Below are 18,106 nucleotides of genomic sequence, written 5' to 3'. Positions count from 1 at the left end.
CACTCCTTGGCATATACCACAAAGATGCTCCAACATATAACAAGGACACATGCTACACCATGTTCATAGCAGCCTTATTTATAATAGGCAGAAGCTGGAAAGAACCCAGATGTCCTTTAACAGAGGAATGAATACAGACAATGTGCTACATTTACACAATGAAGTACTACTCAGCTATTAGAAACAATGACTTTATGAAATTTGTAGGCAAATGAAGGGAACTAGAGACAATCATCTTGGGTGAGGTAAACCAGTCACAAAAGAACACACATGATATACACTCACTGATATGTGGATACTAGCCCCCCCAAAGCTCAGAATACCCAAGAAATAATTCACAGATCTTATGAAGCTCAAAAAGATGGAAGGCCAGAATGTGGATGCCACAGTCCTCTTAGAAGGGAACACAAAATACTCACAAGAGAAAACACAAGGTCAAATAGAGGAGCAGGGATCGAAGAAAATACCATTCAGAGACTGTCTCACCTGGGGATTTTCCCCATATGCAGCCACCAAAGCTAAGCATCTATTGCTGATGCCAAGAAGTACTTAATGGCAGGAGCCAGATATGGATGCCTCCTCAGAGGTTCTGACAGAGTCATACAAATAGAGTTGAGGATGCTTGTAGCTAACCATCAGACTGAACACGGAGACCCCAGTGATAGAACTGAAGAAAGTACTGAAGGAGCTGAAAGGGTTTGCAATCTCATGGGAAGAACAACATTACCAACAAAACAAACCCTCCAGAACTCACAGGGTCTAAAAAACCAACCAATGAGTATATATGGAGAGACCCATAGCTCCAGTTCCATATGCAGCAGAGGATAGCATTGTCTGGCATCAATCGAAAAAAAGGCCTTTGGTCCAGTGCAGGCTTATTTTCCCAGTGTAGGAAAATGCCAAGGCACAGAGGTGGAGAGGGTAATTGGGAGAGGGAGCACCTTCATGGAAGCAAGTGGAGGGGGAGGGGAGATGGGAGTGGGGAGAAAGGTGATAACATTTGAAATGTAAATACAGAAAATATCCAATAAAAAATTAAATTACAAAAATGTAAAGATAAAAGTCCACCTCTAAAATAAAAAATTATTCTTGTTTGTTGATATATACTTGAAAATTGAGAATTTAGAAAATGACCCTGTGTGTGTATGTGCATGTGCACATACACGCTATTTGTGCCTGCATGTTTGCATGGAGTGCAATGTCTGGTATCTGTTCCTATGGCTCTCCACCTTACTTTACAAGACAGGGCCTCCCCCTGAATCTTGACTCTGTTGATTCAGGAAGACTATCTTGGAGGCCACATGCTCTAAAGAGTCTCCTACTCTGTCCAACACTAGTATTACAAGTGTGTTCCCATCTCTTTATGGAGTACTAGGGATCGGAAGTCAGGTTGTGGTACTTTATGAAGTAAAGCTAGACAATCTCTTCATCTGCAAGGGTATATTTTAAGTTTTGACGGTGTAATGTTAATGTCTTGTTTGGTGACAGTGCATTAATTAGTTGCCATTTCTAAGGAATCTCTCAATTATGAAAATTACCTTATCTTCTTTTTTCACTGTGCCATTGTAAGGCTTCTAAAACACAAAGAATATAATCCCTGTTTATCTGTCTTTGCACAACATGGTATGTACTCTGTTGTATGCAGGAAGATTTAGATTTATATTTCTGTGGACATTCTTCCTAAATTTAACCCCTTCCTTACTCCCATCACTAGTACTTTTCTCCCTCCACATTTAAAACTGATTCCTCCGCTACCACTTTAAATTATATACTATTCATGTGTCTTGTAAAAAATACGTTTGGCTTGAATGCCAGCATATTTCTGGTATTCGATTTATATTGTTATTTGTCATATACTTTATCAATGCAAAGAGCTAAGTATTAAGCTCAGCAATACTCAAGATGCTTCATACCCAAATGCTAAATTTCATAACATCAAGGACTGAAGTTGCTAACAGTGTGTAAGCTCCTATATATGTTTGTCTTCTGAAATAGATACTGTTTTTCAATGGACAGTACCAAATTAACTAGAAACACTACCAATAAAGAGGTACTGTTTATGTTGATGATATCATCATTTGGTATGCAATCCTCACATATAATTTTATTTGTATATGTATATGCATCATGTATATGCACATGCATGTAGGAGCATTAGCCCATCAAGGCACATGTAGAGCCAAAGGTTGGCATCAGGTATTGTCCTGGTATTCTCTCATGGCATTTATGTTAGACTGGCGGGCCAGTGAGGCCCCACGACCTCCTCTTTTAGACCACCACCCATCCCTAAGCTGGGTTGTAAGCACATGCTGTTGCATTTTTTGCATGAGGACTAGGGATCTGAACTCAGGTCCTCATGTTTATGCAGCAAGTTAAGTGCTCACTGACCCATTTCCCTAGCCCAGTGCTTGTGGTTTTATGTAAACATTAATAATAAATTTAATTAAAATTGTAGATGTTGCTAAAATAAGATCTTTTCACCTACCTAATACATTTCAAACTAAGATTGAGAAACTTAATAGTGGATATTATTAAGAGCTAAAACAAATTACATGAAGCTACAATAAATAAATTTCTCTGCAAACTTTAAAGACAGCTAATCAAAAGCTAGTCAAACCAGGTACCCAATTCTCACATCACACAGATTACTCTTATTTTTCTGTCCCATGACTTAAAAAAAATTGTGGGAAAAATATCAACTGATATCCTTATTTTGTAGACATACTCAGGAAAGTCTATTATTGACCATTTTTATTTGAGTTAATATAAAAAAATAACTTTGAGTGAGATATAGTAATGAAGTCACTACACAGGGAAATTTAGGCTTAAACAGCCTAACTTGCCTTAAATTTTTCCTAACAGTGCTCAAATGTGGATACCTCTGACAATGTCAAACCCTTTCCTTACACTATATTGCTTCTTCACAATAGTGAGTCAATATGACTGCATGGAAACAGTTTCCATCAGCATGAGGATTACAGAATAGTGCCTATATACGATCTCAAATGCAGCTACCAAATCTCAACACAGAAATGATCAGGCTAGCTGAAAATATTTCAAGTATAAAGATATTGAGTATTTTGCTTTATAGGTAAATTCAACTATCATATGATCCTAGTTACAAAAAAGAGATCTGAAATCTTTAAAAACTATATGTGACTGTAAGATATAGAAACAATATCATATAAAAATAAATATAAAAGACTATTTATAACGTGTATTTTTACTGTGTGAGTGTGTGTACATGTATGAAGGGGTGTGTGGGTCATAATATATTTTCCAGTTAAGTATAGAATGTACCACTACTCGATACATGTAGTGAAATAATACAGAAAACTGATATTCAGTTAAAAATAAATGAATATTTTTTTCTTCTTTAAAATAACTCAAAGTATTCTTGTTTCCCAAGAATTATGAGGAAAAGAAGGTTAGTGTTTGGGCAAAATAATACCTGACTCATAGGATCCACTATTAAAAGTCTGACAAACATGAACTTCAAAAAGTTGAGACAAAACAAAACCTCATGTAATGAATAGTATTCATTTTCTTTTATTTCCAAAGGTGATTGTTTCATAGAAAATATTCCTAACTACCCAAGTTGAACTATTTGTAGAAAAACTAGGATAATAATCTGTTCCAAAAAAATCAAGAGTCCTAATAAACCTGTTAGTCAAAAATAAAAATAAAAAAATTCAGCCATGGACAAATGTAAATTTTATTCTTAGCTCAAATACTATATTTAGCTACTTGGTATTCTTATGATTACTTCATTAAGGACTACTGTTAGCAAGACTTTATTTAAAAGTACTAAAAAATTTAAGAAAAAGATTTTATATAACGAGTAATATACCATTTTCATCAAGATTAATTTTCAAAATCTTATGACTAAGAATGACAGGCATGGTTTTATTTATAGATGATCTATCAAGCCAACAGGATAATACACAAACTTCATGAAGATAGAATAATATCTTTCTTTGTAACTTCTAAAATTAAATGATATAGAAAGGAAATCTAAAAGATGCAGGTTCCTAAATAGTATTGGTAAAAGTCAGAAAACATTGAAAACTGAGTAAGATGATGTACATCATCTAGTAGGCAAATGCCCAGCAAGTTTATGTAAGAAATATAATAGGGAAATTTCACTCAGGTTTATAGGCTATACAGTTCAGCTATATGAACTACTCAATTCATTTACTGTAATCATAGGTAGGATATAATGAGGTATTGTGTTCTAAATATGTTTTTGATATATTGTAGATAATGAAACTTAAATTTCAAATAACATGCTTAATTTTTTTGTAGTCATGTGAAAATGTAAAGCCTTTCACACTTAACAGGATATGCAAAGACATGATGGGTAAATTTGGCCTGTGAAAGATTCTTGGTTCCTGTAACAAAGCATCAGCTTTTTAAAAATATACTGACCATGCCTTACTCGTATTTTAACTTTGGAACACATCACACAACTGAATACATAAAGAATATTAAAAATACATAGCTTTAAAATTTAGATAAAACTAGGTGTAAATTATACTTGTATTTGATTACGATCAAAGTAATGGATCAGTGTGGAATCCTTAACTCTACTTTAAGGAAGCCTTCTAAATGCTCTCAAGTTCAAGTTTTACCTTGTGAATTTAAGCATTTTAATATTTTCTAAAATACTAAAAATATTATCAAGTACTTTAATAATTATATGCTCTTTGTATGCTTTCAGTCTGGCCTAGAAGTAAATATCTATAATAAAGCTTTTTTGTTTTTAAGACTTACAAGATTCTTTCTGGACACATGATTAAGTAATAAATGGACATGAAGAGCTAACACATAGCAATGTATCTTACGTTCATAAAATTTGATAATTCTCAAAATTTCATAGTACAAACTAGTAGATCAAAGAAATGAAACATCTGAAAATATAAAAATTCATGTTAAAATAATGATGAAAAGTCAAAGATTGTGATATTCTGTCATATGTAAGCTTTGATAACACCCTAAACTTAAAGATGAAAGCAGAAGGCATGTTACTACTACATGAACCAAATTCTATGATATAGGAATGAAACAAAAAAATCCAGTTTAGGGAAAATCAATGCTGAAAGCCTTAAGGCTGTAACACAAAACAATTTTCATGAAATTTGCTATTTCACTTTTGTTTTAAAAACAGAATTATTAAAAAAAAAACTAAGTTGATTAAAATTCATTTTACTTACAATTCACACCAAGTGGCAATAACTTTGGTTTGCTTTATTTTGTTTATCATTTTCTTTGTTAATGTATTTTACCTGATAGTACAAACATATGGCCAATATTTGTCCCTAAACTCATATTTGCAAGTCATATTTTTAACTCAAATTGATTCACAATTAGTAATTGCAAAATAGTCGTCCTATGAAAAAGGAGCTGTGCATTATTTTGTAGTTGTCAATTTTTTTTGAGTTAGTTCTAACACTATTTTAAACATTTTTGTCAGCGATGGTTGTACACTCCTACAAATGTATCTAGTAAAACTCTACACTGTTGGGTAAATATACAAGACAGCCAATTTACAAACAGTTATATAGTTTAAGTCTAGAAATAAAAATTTTAATTTTTCATTGTGTATGCAGCCATATTTTAAGAACTACAGGAATTGTATCTACTTAAGGATATAACAAAAATTATAATTGTTTGAGGCCCCATCTTCTTTTAAAAATTTTTATGAAAACGTTTACAGTTAAACAGCTTTTGTCATAGATATTCATATCCTATCTGCTCTTATATAAAAAATATAAACGGATATAATCATTAAAGAGAAAGTAAGAAATAACCAGATAAATCACTCCTTTAAAAACAGATACTGAACACATATATACATAGATTGTAAGCTTAATCCTTTATCCAGGTTCTTACTATATGCACACAAAATTAAGAACACACCTCCGTGTTTTTTAAGTAGTTGAATAACACTTAAGAATAAAATGCTGTTGAACTTCTGATACATAAAATATAAAGAAGTCATAGTGAGAATCTAATCAATAAATGGTACCAAAAGGAAGAAAAAAATTAGGATAGCATGAATATAGAATTAAGTCAATATAAATATGGGAAGGGTCAAATATAATGCTTCGTAGAAAAAAATCAATTTGACAGAAATTTGAACATTTTATGAATAGATCCTCAACTAGTTATAAGACTAAATTTCTTTCTTTAATAGTTACATCACAAAGAACCTCCCCCAACAACTTGGGAGCACATAAAAGAAAAATTTTAACCATTTTAAATACACTCACATGAAATATTAGCAACATTTTTCAACAAAGGTTCACAGCTTCATACATTTTAAGTATGCATAGTTATATAAAAGTGAGTATGAGTATAGGGCATCAAAAGATTTTCAAAGAGGGGGAGATTTAAAGCAAAGGGTATGGCTAGAATAACAGAAAAACAATCGAGTGCATGTGGCACAAACTGCAATTCTACTGGAGGCAGAAGGGTTGGGGACAGACAGAAGAGCAGGGAGTGAAATAGAAGAGGATTAATCAAAACAATGTATTATGAAAATGCCATAATGAAGCCTCTTAGTTTGTATATTAATTTTTAAAACAATTAATGAAAATTGGGGTGAAAAGATGGTTTAGTGGTCAGTCCTAGCACCCACATCAAATATCTCACAACTGCCTGTAATTCCAGATCCAGGAGATCTGACACCCTCTTCTGAATTTTGTGAGCATTTGCATTAATTATGTTCCTATATACACATAAGTAATGAAAATAATTCTTTAAAAAATAAATGTACACAGAACACTGGTAAAATAGATAATTCCATTTCCCTCAATTTTAAAGAAAATTAAACGGAGTGATTAAACGACTAGAACATTGTAGTATAAACACAAACATAGTCCCTGGTTCTCCATGCAGAATTCCCTAAAATCCCCAGGTCCCTGAATAATAGCAGTACCTTTTACAATCCATTACAAGTCACAAACTCACGAGAAAACTTACATAACCTCAGGATAGTGTTGATCAACAGAAACAAGTTATTAGAATGTTGAAACTTTAAGTCTCACTCACAGATAGGGTGGAGTTTCTGTAAAAATCATTGAGCTTTAATTAAAACTCCCATTGCTCAGGAACTGGTGAATGCATTTTGGTGCTATAATTGTACTGCATCTGAACAAGTCATAAGATTTCTTTTAGTAGTCAGTCCCTCCTATACCCTGAACAATGCCTCTTTTCCATTAAGATACTTCTCAGTTGTATAATAACATATAATAAATTTTGTATGCCATTCTAGCTAGTGGTATTTTGGAAGAGGTGGGTATGTGAACCCACTGACTTTGTAGAAAGCATGACATAGTACACAAGATTTATTGATGGCATCAGAGGTAGGGAAAGTCTTGTGATACTGACCCCTTGTACAATCTGAACAATTCTAGGTCAGAATATTATTTACGTAAGACAAAAGGCAACTGATGTACAAATATTGGAAAATTTATTAATGTGAGAAAAAAATCCATACATGTATCATTAATATAAATGAATGTAGCCTACCTATAGTAAACAAATAACTAAAGAATAACTTGAGATTACAGTAAACAAGATACTTGGTGATATAAACTATTTCATTACAATTAAAAATAACATTATTTGGTTATGAATGAATTCTATGGTAACCTTTTCTATTTTGTGACATAAAAATAAATATTCATGTAAACATATCAAACCATCATACAAAAATGATAGATTCATTAAATAAGCTCAGCATCATTTATAAATACTCATCTTCTTAAAAGTCAATACTTTCTTATAGGTAGTTTCCTTACAAACAAACAACAAAACACATAAAATATAACCATTCCTTGGTAAAGACAGTTTCCCTGTCAACTGTATTTTTTTTTTCATGAGTCTCATATAAAAATAGTCAAATGACCACCTCAAGTTAGGTGACAGAAAATAAACAAATTATATACAGATAATTTTTTGATTTATACAAATGAAGATAACACTATTTCAAAAATTCTTCTGAATGCTTTAGAAGAAAATATATTTTACTTATAATCCCAATATAAAAAGAATGATACTATAAAAAACAGGCAATAAAATTTTTACAATTTGTTTTAGAAATGTATATTTTCAACACATATACAGTACTTCTCAGAATTTATGAGTATAGTTTATTGGTCAGAAACATCTATTCCATATAAGGATTTGCCTGAAAATCAAATTGTGAGCATCTAGTGTAGTAATAGGAACTGTAGGGAAGGGGCAAGCAATCAGTATTTTGCAGAAATTTTTGTGGCCTCTAGTGCCAAAATTTAAACAAAGACGGCAATTATTTAATAAATGAAGAGAAAAAGGATCTTAGTAATAAGAAGAGGTAGATAGAATAGTATACTGGTTTAGAAATAGAAGTATATAGTTAATACCATTATAAAATTGAACCAGAAACATAATATTCATTTGAGGGGTAAGGAAAGCTAAGTCATGATGATAAAGTCAGTTTCCACTGTGCTGCAGGAATACCTCACACGTATGGATTATAAAAGACAAACTAAAGACTCTCACCCTATAGTCATGCTTTGTTTTTTGCCTAAGTTTTCTGTCTCTGTGGATGATATTCTTGTGCCATAAAGTACAGGTATTTTTATGCTTAGATTATTAAATTGTGCGTTTAAATATTTTTCACATTTATAATATAGAAAATACAGTGCATTTTCATCCATTTAGTGTAAATTTAGTATAAATATATAGCAGTGGTTTACTGTACTTTGAGACATTAAAAAGTACTTGAAGAGGGAAATAAGACCCAAATTTGAACTACAGTAGCAAAGCACATGACACCTGTGCATTCTAACTGCCAAGAATGTGACAACCTCCTGAAGTTTAACTGTCATCAAGCAAATGAAGAACTAATTTCTAGAACAGTTCAAATTCCCTCATATTCAAAAATTTCAAGGCAAATTCAAATACTTTTGAAAAAATTCTTCTATAGCCAAATATTTGTATTGTCAACCATAAGTAATAGTTTTGCCTATAAAGCTCAAAAATGATATGAAGGTAGTAAAAGGAATTTGAAACAACATAACAATTATTCCTTCAATATGAGCAGGGCTTTCCATCTCACCTCTGGAGTGACGTCTCGTGGTGCAAACCCTGTTCCACCAGTTGTTAATATCAAATTAAGTTCCTTTTCATCACACCAGTCTATGAGTGTTTCCTAAAAGAAAAGAAATGTGCAAAAGAACTTACTTGTTTGCTAAAAATGACTAATAATTTCATAGACAGCATAGAAATAAGATTCTTTCAATATATTTTTGCACACTTAATTGAAATGCAATGCAATTTGTGATATTTATCTTGTTCTCTAAAGAAAATAAAATTGTAAATTGATGAAAGTATCTTAAACAAAATACTGCAGTTTATGATTTCTATATTATGTGCTTATATGGCATATCTAAAGCTCATTACAAAATTATAAAATGATTTCAGGTTTAAAAAAGGTAACTGCAATATGCTGATTATAAAATCTTATAATTATACATGCAAAAATCTAATACTTCATTCTATTATGGATTCAAAAGGAAGAAAAATGGTCACAGGCTCATGAGCTAGAAGGAAAGATTTCAAACTACACCTGCTAGATTGACAATTATGTTCATTTATAATATGCCCATTAATGTATGCATATTTTATGTCCAATATGAAGTATGAAAAGTTTTATACTTTTCAACACCGATTTTACAATAATTTCTTAAAGAAAGTGGAGTTTAAGTACTTTGGTATCACATCTAGTCTACAGTCTGTGTTAGGATAAATACTGCATAGGTAAAACAATGCTGAATAATAGAAGAACTGCTGAATTCTCACCTTTCCTGACTGTGAACTGTTCCTCATAGTTCTAATAATGAACAAAGACAGCATAGTACTGGCATAAAAACAGACATATTGAGCAATAGATTTAAGTTAAAGACCCAGAAACAAACGCATAAACATAAAAACAACTTCTTTTAGAAAAAGAAGCCAGAAATGCATATTGAAAAAAAGATTGTATTTTCAGCAAATGGTGCTGGTCAAGCTGAATTATCGCCTGTAGACAAATGCAAATAAATACATATTCTTCAGTCTGTACAAAATTCAAATCCAAATGAATTAAAGATATTAACATAAAACCAGATATACTGAACATGGTAGAAAAGAAATTGGAAAACAACCTTGAATTTATTTGCATATAAAAAGACTTTCTGAACAGAACATAGAACATGCACTAAGATGAAACTGAGAAGCTTCTGCATGTTAAAGCACAGAATCATTCAAACAAAGCAGTATTTGACAGAAAGGAGAAAAGATTTTTACCAACTAAACACCCAATATTGAACTAAGATCACTAAAATGAATGACAGCTCATGCTGTCATGGTGGAGTAAGGGAAACACTAATTCACTGTTGGTGGGAATGCAAAGTTGTACAGCCACTATGGAAATCAGTGTGGTAGTCTCTAAGGAAAATCAGAATTGATTTGCCTAAAGATCCAACTATACCACTCTTAGGCATATACCCAAAGGATGCTTCATACTACCACAGACACACTGGACCTACCATGTTCACTGCTGTTCTATTCATAATAGCCAGAAAGTGGATAGAACCTAAACATCCCTCAAGTGTTGGGGTGAGGTTCCCTTATAGTATGAAGGTGTGTCCCTGTATTTTCAATTGTTAATTGCTATTATTATTATTAAAGCAGCAGATAAGTCTTGGCAGAATTTTGGTATTATCATCTCTATACCCCAACACTGGGTTTATATTTGTAAATGCTTGTCAATCTTCACCTGTCCTAAAGACTATTCTCAGAGATTATCATATTAAAAAGCAAGCTGCCATGATGCAGGTCAGACAGCCCCCAAGACAGCCCCAAAGGCAACCCTCAGAGATAGAACAAGCATCTTCTTGCTGCTGATTGGTTCAAACTGAAATGTGGCTTTTGTTTAATAAAGAGCTGACACTGGGACATATAGGGAAGAAGTATGGCAGCAGGCAGAAATGGCAGCAGGTGAAGTGGAAGGCAGGCAGGAATTAGACAGTGAGAACCATATGTAGAGCAAGAATGGCAGAGAAGCCAAGGCTAAGTTACAGCTAGATGAGAGAGTCTGCTCCGGCAAAAGGCCAACAACTTTAAACTATATGGAAGTCTCCATTTCTTAAAGCACAAGTGGTTCTGAAAAGACCTTTAATATTCAATTGATGGGTAGAAAAAGAAAATATAGTATATTTATATAATGAGATATTACTCAGAAGATAAAAAAAATGAAATCATAAAGCTCACAGTAAAGAGATGAAAATTAGGAGGGAAAATCATCCAAAGTGAGGTAACCCAGACCCAGAAAGAGAAACATGGTATGAATCACTTGTATGTGGGAATTAGCAGTTAAGTCATTGATAATCACACTAACAGTACAACCAGAGATTAGGTATTGACTAAGGGAATGGGCTGGGTTTGGGGAAAAATTAGCTATCCTTAGTAAGGGAAAACACTGAACTAGAAGCCCCAGGAAGTGGGGAGGTCTGGTGGGGTAGGATGTGTGGGTTTGGGGACATGTTGAAATGAGAGGGGAGAGGATGTATGGGATGTGGTACAGACATAGAGTGAACCTGGAGGAGGATAAGATCTGTAGTATAAAAACAACGATTAAATAAAATTTTAAAAAAATGAATATGGATGGACTGTGTGTATGTGTGTCTGTCTGTCTGTCTGTCTCTCTCTCTCTCTCTCTCTCTCTCTCTCTCTCTCTCTCTCTCTCTCTCTCTCTGTGTGTGTGTGTGTGTGTGTGTGTGTGTGTGTGTGTGTGTGTGTATGTGTATTGTGAGAAGGGGTTTGGAATGAAAGGATCAAGAGGGAGGAGAAGGGAAGAAGAAGATGAAGAAAGAAATACAGGGATATTATTGAATATTTGATCACATTGTGAACCTGGAGAATCTGAAGTAAAAAAAAACCTTTCTTCTTGTGGTGTGGGTCAACACTAGCACTCACCTTAACCCAAGCTTTGTGTAAACAAGAGCTAAATAAAGTCAACAATATGTCAATAGGAAGAACAAGCAACCAGTTGAAAAGGAATGAACATAAGAAAACCCGGGATAGAGAAAGATGAGTCTGAGTTGAAGGGTATTTAAGACTGTGCAAAGGAGGAGGAACTTTTTCCTTTTGGAATGTTGGTGGAATAGAGTCAGCTGGGTGCTTTCTCTGCCGCTCTAAGCTAGCAGGTTTCACCACAGTGTCTGGCTCCTGAGTCTTCATTTGGCAAATCAAATGTTTAAAATTAAAAACCAACAACACCACAGGGAGAGGCAGCTAAAATTATTGGCATTTGAGTGGAATTATGGAAGCCAAAAGTAGTAAAAGCTTCCTAAAATATATACATACAGGAAGACAATTCAAATGGCTAAATAATGGGGGAGATGGAGCCCTACATGGACATCTTATTGTCAAATGAAGCTTTCGGTATTGGAAATAGCTTAAATCTAAGTTGTTAGCCAAAGGCATCGCACTGGAACCCCCCGAACAAGCTAGGATGTTGTCAAGGTTGTATGTTGCTCTCCACAAACTGACAGTCAGTCCCCATTGTTGAAGATAACACCTACACGACTCACTGATCATGGAGAAGTCAAGCTAATGCTTTTTGTAGAGCCTTCACTCCTACTGACTAGTGATCATGGTACTTGAAGGTAACTCTTCATGCTACCAAAAGAAAAATATACCAAACTAGCCTGCAATGTGTTTTAGAGCAGTAGTGTCACAAAAGTCATGGGATTAATGAACTAATTAATATCTGAGTGTATTTAAGGCTCAATCTATGAAATAAAATTCATCCCTTACATTAATCAGGTAGCTGAGAAGCTCACACCAGGCAGACCAGTGACCTGGAAGAAAACTAAATACTACTATACTGTTAAAGAACACAGCAATAAAATACCTCCGAATGTCATTTTGCTACACTCATAAATTAGACACTTCTTCCTGCAATAAATAGGAACAAACACAGAGAAAGAGCCACACAAAAATATATGCAGAGTGAGAAACCTCAGACACTCAGCCCAATAATAAATATCTCCATCACATTCCTCTCCTCGAAGCATAGGGAACTTGTGAAAGACGAGATAGAAAGGATGTAAGATCCAGAGGGGACTGAGGATACCAATGGAACAAGACCTTCTAAACACAGCAGAAGAGATAAGCACAGTAACTACAGAGACTGCAACAGTAAGTAATTAACAGCAAGGGATCTAAACTAGATAGGATCCCAGAGAAATGGATACGTACACCCATTGCTAAAACAAAAGCTATTTTCTTGTGATAAACACTGCATTGAGACAACATGCCCTCTCTGGATCAAAAGCATCTTCACAGATTGATACCAAACACTTCTATCTTCAGCTACATATGCAACTGGATCAACAGGTCTCTCAAAGTGCACACAGAGGTTGGTATTTTACTCCATGAGAGTTTTGGAGGGTGTGGTTGGTTGATAATTTTATCTTACCATGAGGTTGCCACTCCTTCCAGCTCCTTAAGTCCTTTATTTAGAAACCTCATTGGGATCCCAAATTCAGAGAGATGGTTAGCTGCAAACATGTTCAGCTATATCTATATGACTCTAGAATCGTTCCTGAGGGACATCACTATCTGGTTCCTGCCAGTAAGTACTTTATGGGACTAACTATACTGCTTTAAATTTCGTGACTGCATATGTGGTGGATCCCCAGGTGAGGCATTTTCTGAGTGATCCTTTCATCAATCCCTGTTCCTCTATGTGACCTTACATTTCCTCAAATGAAAATTTTGTACTCTTTTTCTTATTTTTTTTTATAATTTTCAATCTTTAATTTTATATTTTTCGTATAAGAATTGCAATAAAATAATTTTATTAATGAGCAAATACTTGCTATACAATTAGCCAGCTATTTATAAATATGCCTTCTTAATTTTCTTCTTCAAGATTTGAAGTTCTTGACATTAAGGTCCTTCACTTGCTTAGTTAGAGTCATACGAAGGTATTTCCTATTGTTTGTGACTGTTGTGAAGGGTATCGTTTCCCTAATTTCTTTCTCTGCATGTTTGTCCTCTGAGTAGAGGAAAGTTACGGATTTGTTTGAGTTAATTTTATATCCAGCCACTTTGCTGAACTTGTTTATCAGCTGTAGAAGTTCTCTGGTGGAATTTTTGGGGTCACTTACATACACTATTATGTCATCTGCAAACAGTGATGTTTTTACTTCTTTCTTTCCAATTTTATCCCTTTGATTTCCTTTTGCTGTCTAATTGCTCCAGCCAGGACTTCCAGTACTATGTTGAATAGGTAGGGGGAGAGTGGGCAGCCTTGTCGAGTCCCTGATTTTAGTGGGATTGCTTCAAGTTTCCCACCATTAAGTCTGATGTTGGCTGTTGGTTTGCTGTATATTGCTTTTATTATATTTAGGTATGGACCTTGGATTCCTGTTCTTTCCAGGACTTTTAACATGAAGGGGTGTTGAATTTTGTCAAATGCTTTCTCAGCATCTAGTGAGATGACCATGTGATTTTGTTCTTTGAGTTTGTTTATATGGTGGATCACATTGATGGATTTGCTTATATTAAACCATCCCTGCATCCCAGGAATGAAGCCTACTTGGTCATGGTGAATGATCATATTGATGTGTTCTTGGATTCGGTTTGCACGATTTTGTTGAGTATTTTTGCATCAATGTTCATAAGTGAGATTGGTCTGAAGTTCTCTTTCCTTGTAGGGTCTTTGTGTGGTTTAGGAATGAGGGTTATTGTGGCCTTGAAAAACGAGTTAGGTAGTGTTCCATCTGATTCTATTTTGTGGAATAGTTTGGAGACTATTGGTATTAGGTCCTCAATAAATGTCTGATAGAATTCTGCACCTAACCTATCTAGTCCCGGGCTTTTTTTGGTTGAAAGGCTTTTGATGACTGCTTCTATTTCTCTAGGTGTTATGGGATTATATAGAAGGTTTACCTGGTCCTGGTTTAACTTTAGTATCTGGTATCTATCTAGGAATTCATCCATTTCCTCGAGATTTCCAGGTTTGTTGAGTATAGGCTTTTGTAGTAGGATCTGATGATTTCTTGAATTTCCTCAGTTTCAGTTGTTATGTCCCCACTTTCCTTTCTGATTTTGTTAATTTGGATACTCTCTCTTTGAGTCTCTAGTTAGTCTGGCTAAGGGTTTATCAATCTTGTTAATTTTCTCAAAGAACCAGTTCTTGGTTTTGTTGATTCTTTGAATGGTTCTTTTTGCTTCTATTTGGTTAAATTTCTGCTCTGAGTTTGATTATTTCTTGCCATCTACTCCTCTTGGGTACATCTGCTTCCTTTTGTTCTAGAGCTTTCAATTGTGCTAGCAAGTTGCTAGTGTATGCTTTCTCCAGTTTCTTTTTAGAATCACTCAGAGCTATGAGTTTTTCAACTAGTACTGATTTCATTCATTATACTCCATAGGTTTAGGTACGTTGAGTTTTCATTTTCATTAAATTTTGGAAAATCATTAATTTCTTGATTCATTTCTACTTTCACTATGTTATCATTTAATAGAGCACTGTTCAGTTTCCATGTATACATGGGCTTTTGTTGTCTTTGTTATTATTAAAGATCAGCCTTAGACCATGGTGATCTGATAGCATGCATGCAATTATTTCAATCTTCTTATATCTATTGAGGCTTTTTTTGTGACTGATTATATGCTCAATTTTGGAGAAGGAGCCGTGAAGTGCTGAGAAGACGGTGTATTCTTTTGTTTTAGGGTGAAATGTTCTGTAGATGTATATTACATCCAATTGGTTTATAGCCTCTGCTAGTTTAACTGCGTACTTGGTCAGTTTCTGCTTCCATGCTCTGTCCATTGATGAGAGTGGGGTGTTGAGGTCTCCCACTATTATTGTATGGGGTGCAATGTATTTTTTAAACTTTGGTACGGTTTCTTTTATGAATATGGGTGCTCTTGTATTAGGAGCATATATGTTAAGGACTGAGAGTTCCTCCTGACAAATTTTCCCTGTAATGAGCAAAAAGTGTCCTTCCTTATCTTTTTTGATAACTTTTGGTTGAAAATCTACTTTATTCAATATTAGAATGGCCACTCCAGCTTGCTTCTTGGGGCTGTTTGCTTGGAAGTTTTTTTCCCAACCTCTTACTCTGAGATAGTGTCTGTCTTTGTCTCTGAGATGAGCTTCTTGTATGCAGGAAAATGCTGGATTCTATTTATGTATCCAGTCTGATAGCCTATGTCTTTCTACTGGAGAATTGAGTCCATTTATGTTAACAGATATTAAGCAATAGTGGTTGCTGTTGTCTGCTGTTTTTGCTTTTAGAGGTAGAATTGAGTCTGTATGTCTTTCTTCTTTTGGTGTTATTGTTAGGTATTTTCTTGTTTTTACTAGGATGTAGTTTCCCTCCTTGTACTGGGTTTTCCACCTATAATTTGTTATAGTGCTGGGTTTGTGGTCAGACATTGTATACATTTAGTTTTGTCTTGGAATGTTTTCGTGTCTCCATCTATGTTGATTAAGAGTTTTGCTGGGTATAGCAGCTTGGGCTGACACTTGTGTTCTCTTAGGGTCTGCATGATGTCTGTCCAGGACCTTCTAGCTTTCATAGTCTCTGTTGAGAAGTTGAGTGTAATTCTGATTGGTCTGCCTTTATATGTTACATGACCTTTTTCCCTTACTGCTTTTAGTATTCTTTCTTTGCTTTGGGCACTTGTGGTATGACTATTATGTGTTGGGAGAAATTTCTTTTCTGGTCCACTCTATTTGGAGTTCTGTAGGCTGCTTTTATGCTCATGGTCATCTCATTCTTAAGGGTAGGGAAGTTTTCTTCTACAATTATGTTGAAAATAATAACTGTGCCTCTTAGTTGATATTCTTCACACTTCTATTCCTATTATCCTTAGGTTTGGTCCTCTCATGGTATCCTGGATCTCCTGGACATTTTGAGCTAGGAACTTTTTGGTTTTTGCATCTCCTCTCTTTTGTCTATGTTTTCTATATGTCTTCCGCCCCTGAGATACTTCCATCTCTTGTAGTCCGTTGGCCATACTTGAATGTGTAACTACTGATTTATTTATTTATTTATTTATTTTTTGGCTTTCTATCTCCAGGGTTTTCTCTTTTTGTGTTTTCTTTACTGTTTCTATTTCTGTTTTCTTTTTTTGTTGTTTTTTAAATTTTTTAAACTTTATTTTAAGAAACAAAGATAAATGTACAGATTTTTAAGCATTTTTGCATAAAAGTATACAAATATATTTTTATAAGGTTGTAATTAAATATTTGTGGGTACATATATATAACATAATATAGGAAAAGACGTTATTAATTTGTGGAGATAGGAGAGAAACTGGGAGGGGCTGTAGGAAGGAAAGGGGGATGTGATACACTTCTATTTTAATTAAAATATATTCTCTTTTTTTTCTTTTTTTTCTTGATCTTCACACAGTCTGTGGGTTGTCTCTGGAGTGGTCAGAGCTTTCTGGGGTTAGTATCCCATTATCAGTAACTGCATATTATGTCTGTTCTTTTGTGACTGGGTTACATCACTCAGGATGATATTCTCTAAATGCATTCATTTTCTTGAGAATTTCGTTAGGCCATTGTTTCTAATAGCTGAGTAGTACTCCATTGTGTAAATGAACCACAATTTTTGTATCCAATCATCTACTTAAGGACATCTGGGTTCTTTTCAGCTTCTGGCTACTATCAATAGAGCTGCAATGAACATTGTGGTTCATGTATCTTTGTTGTATGTTGGAGCGTCTCTGGGGTAAATGCCCAGAAGTGGAATAACTGGGACTTCAGTTAGTACTATGTCCATTTTTTTTAGGAACCGCCAGACTGGTTTCCAGAGTGGTTGTACATTCCACCTCGCACCAGTCAGAATGGCTAAGATCAAAAATTCAGGTGACAGCAGATGCTGGTGAGGATGAGGAGAAAGAGAAACACTCCTCCACTGTTGCTGAGATTGCAAGCTGGTACAACCACTCTGGAAATCCTCTGGTAGCTCCTCAGAAAATTGGACATAGTGCTACCTGATAACCAAGCTATACCACTACTGGGCATATACCCAAAAGATGCTCCAAC

General features: G+C 34.4%; 1 protein-coding gene across 8 annotated transcripts in view; it reads right to left on the bottom strand.

Annotated features, from left to right (window-relative positions):
• GPHN (gephyrin) overlaps window positions 1–18,106 on the bottom strand; it is a 448,543-nt gene that overhangs the window by 302,549 nt on the left and 127,888 nt on the right. For all 8 annotated transcript variants that reach the window (XM_080942493.1, XM_080942494.1, XM_080942495.1 and 5 more), the window contains exon 4: window positions 9,107–9,199. In XM_080942493.1, coding sequence (XP_080798619.1) covers window positions 9,107–9,199 — 93 coding nt within the window. The remainder of the gene's footprint in view (window positions 1–9,106; window positions 9,200–18,106) is intronic.

Source organism: Micromys minutus (assembly GCF_963924665.1).
Source record: "Micromys minutus genome assembly, chromosome: 1".
NCBI classification, from domain to species: domain Eukaryota; kingdom Metazoa; phylum Chordata; class Mammalia; order Rodentia; family Muridae; genus Micromys; species Micromys minutus.
The sequence above is the reverse complement of the archived record's forward strand: the minus strand, read 5'-3'. Positions and strand labels throughout refer to the sequence as shown.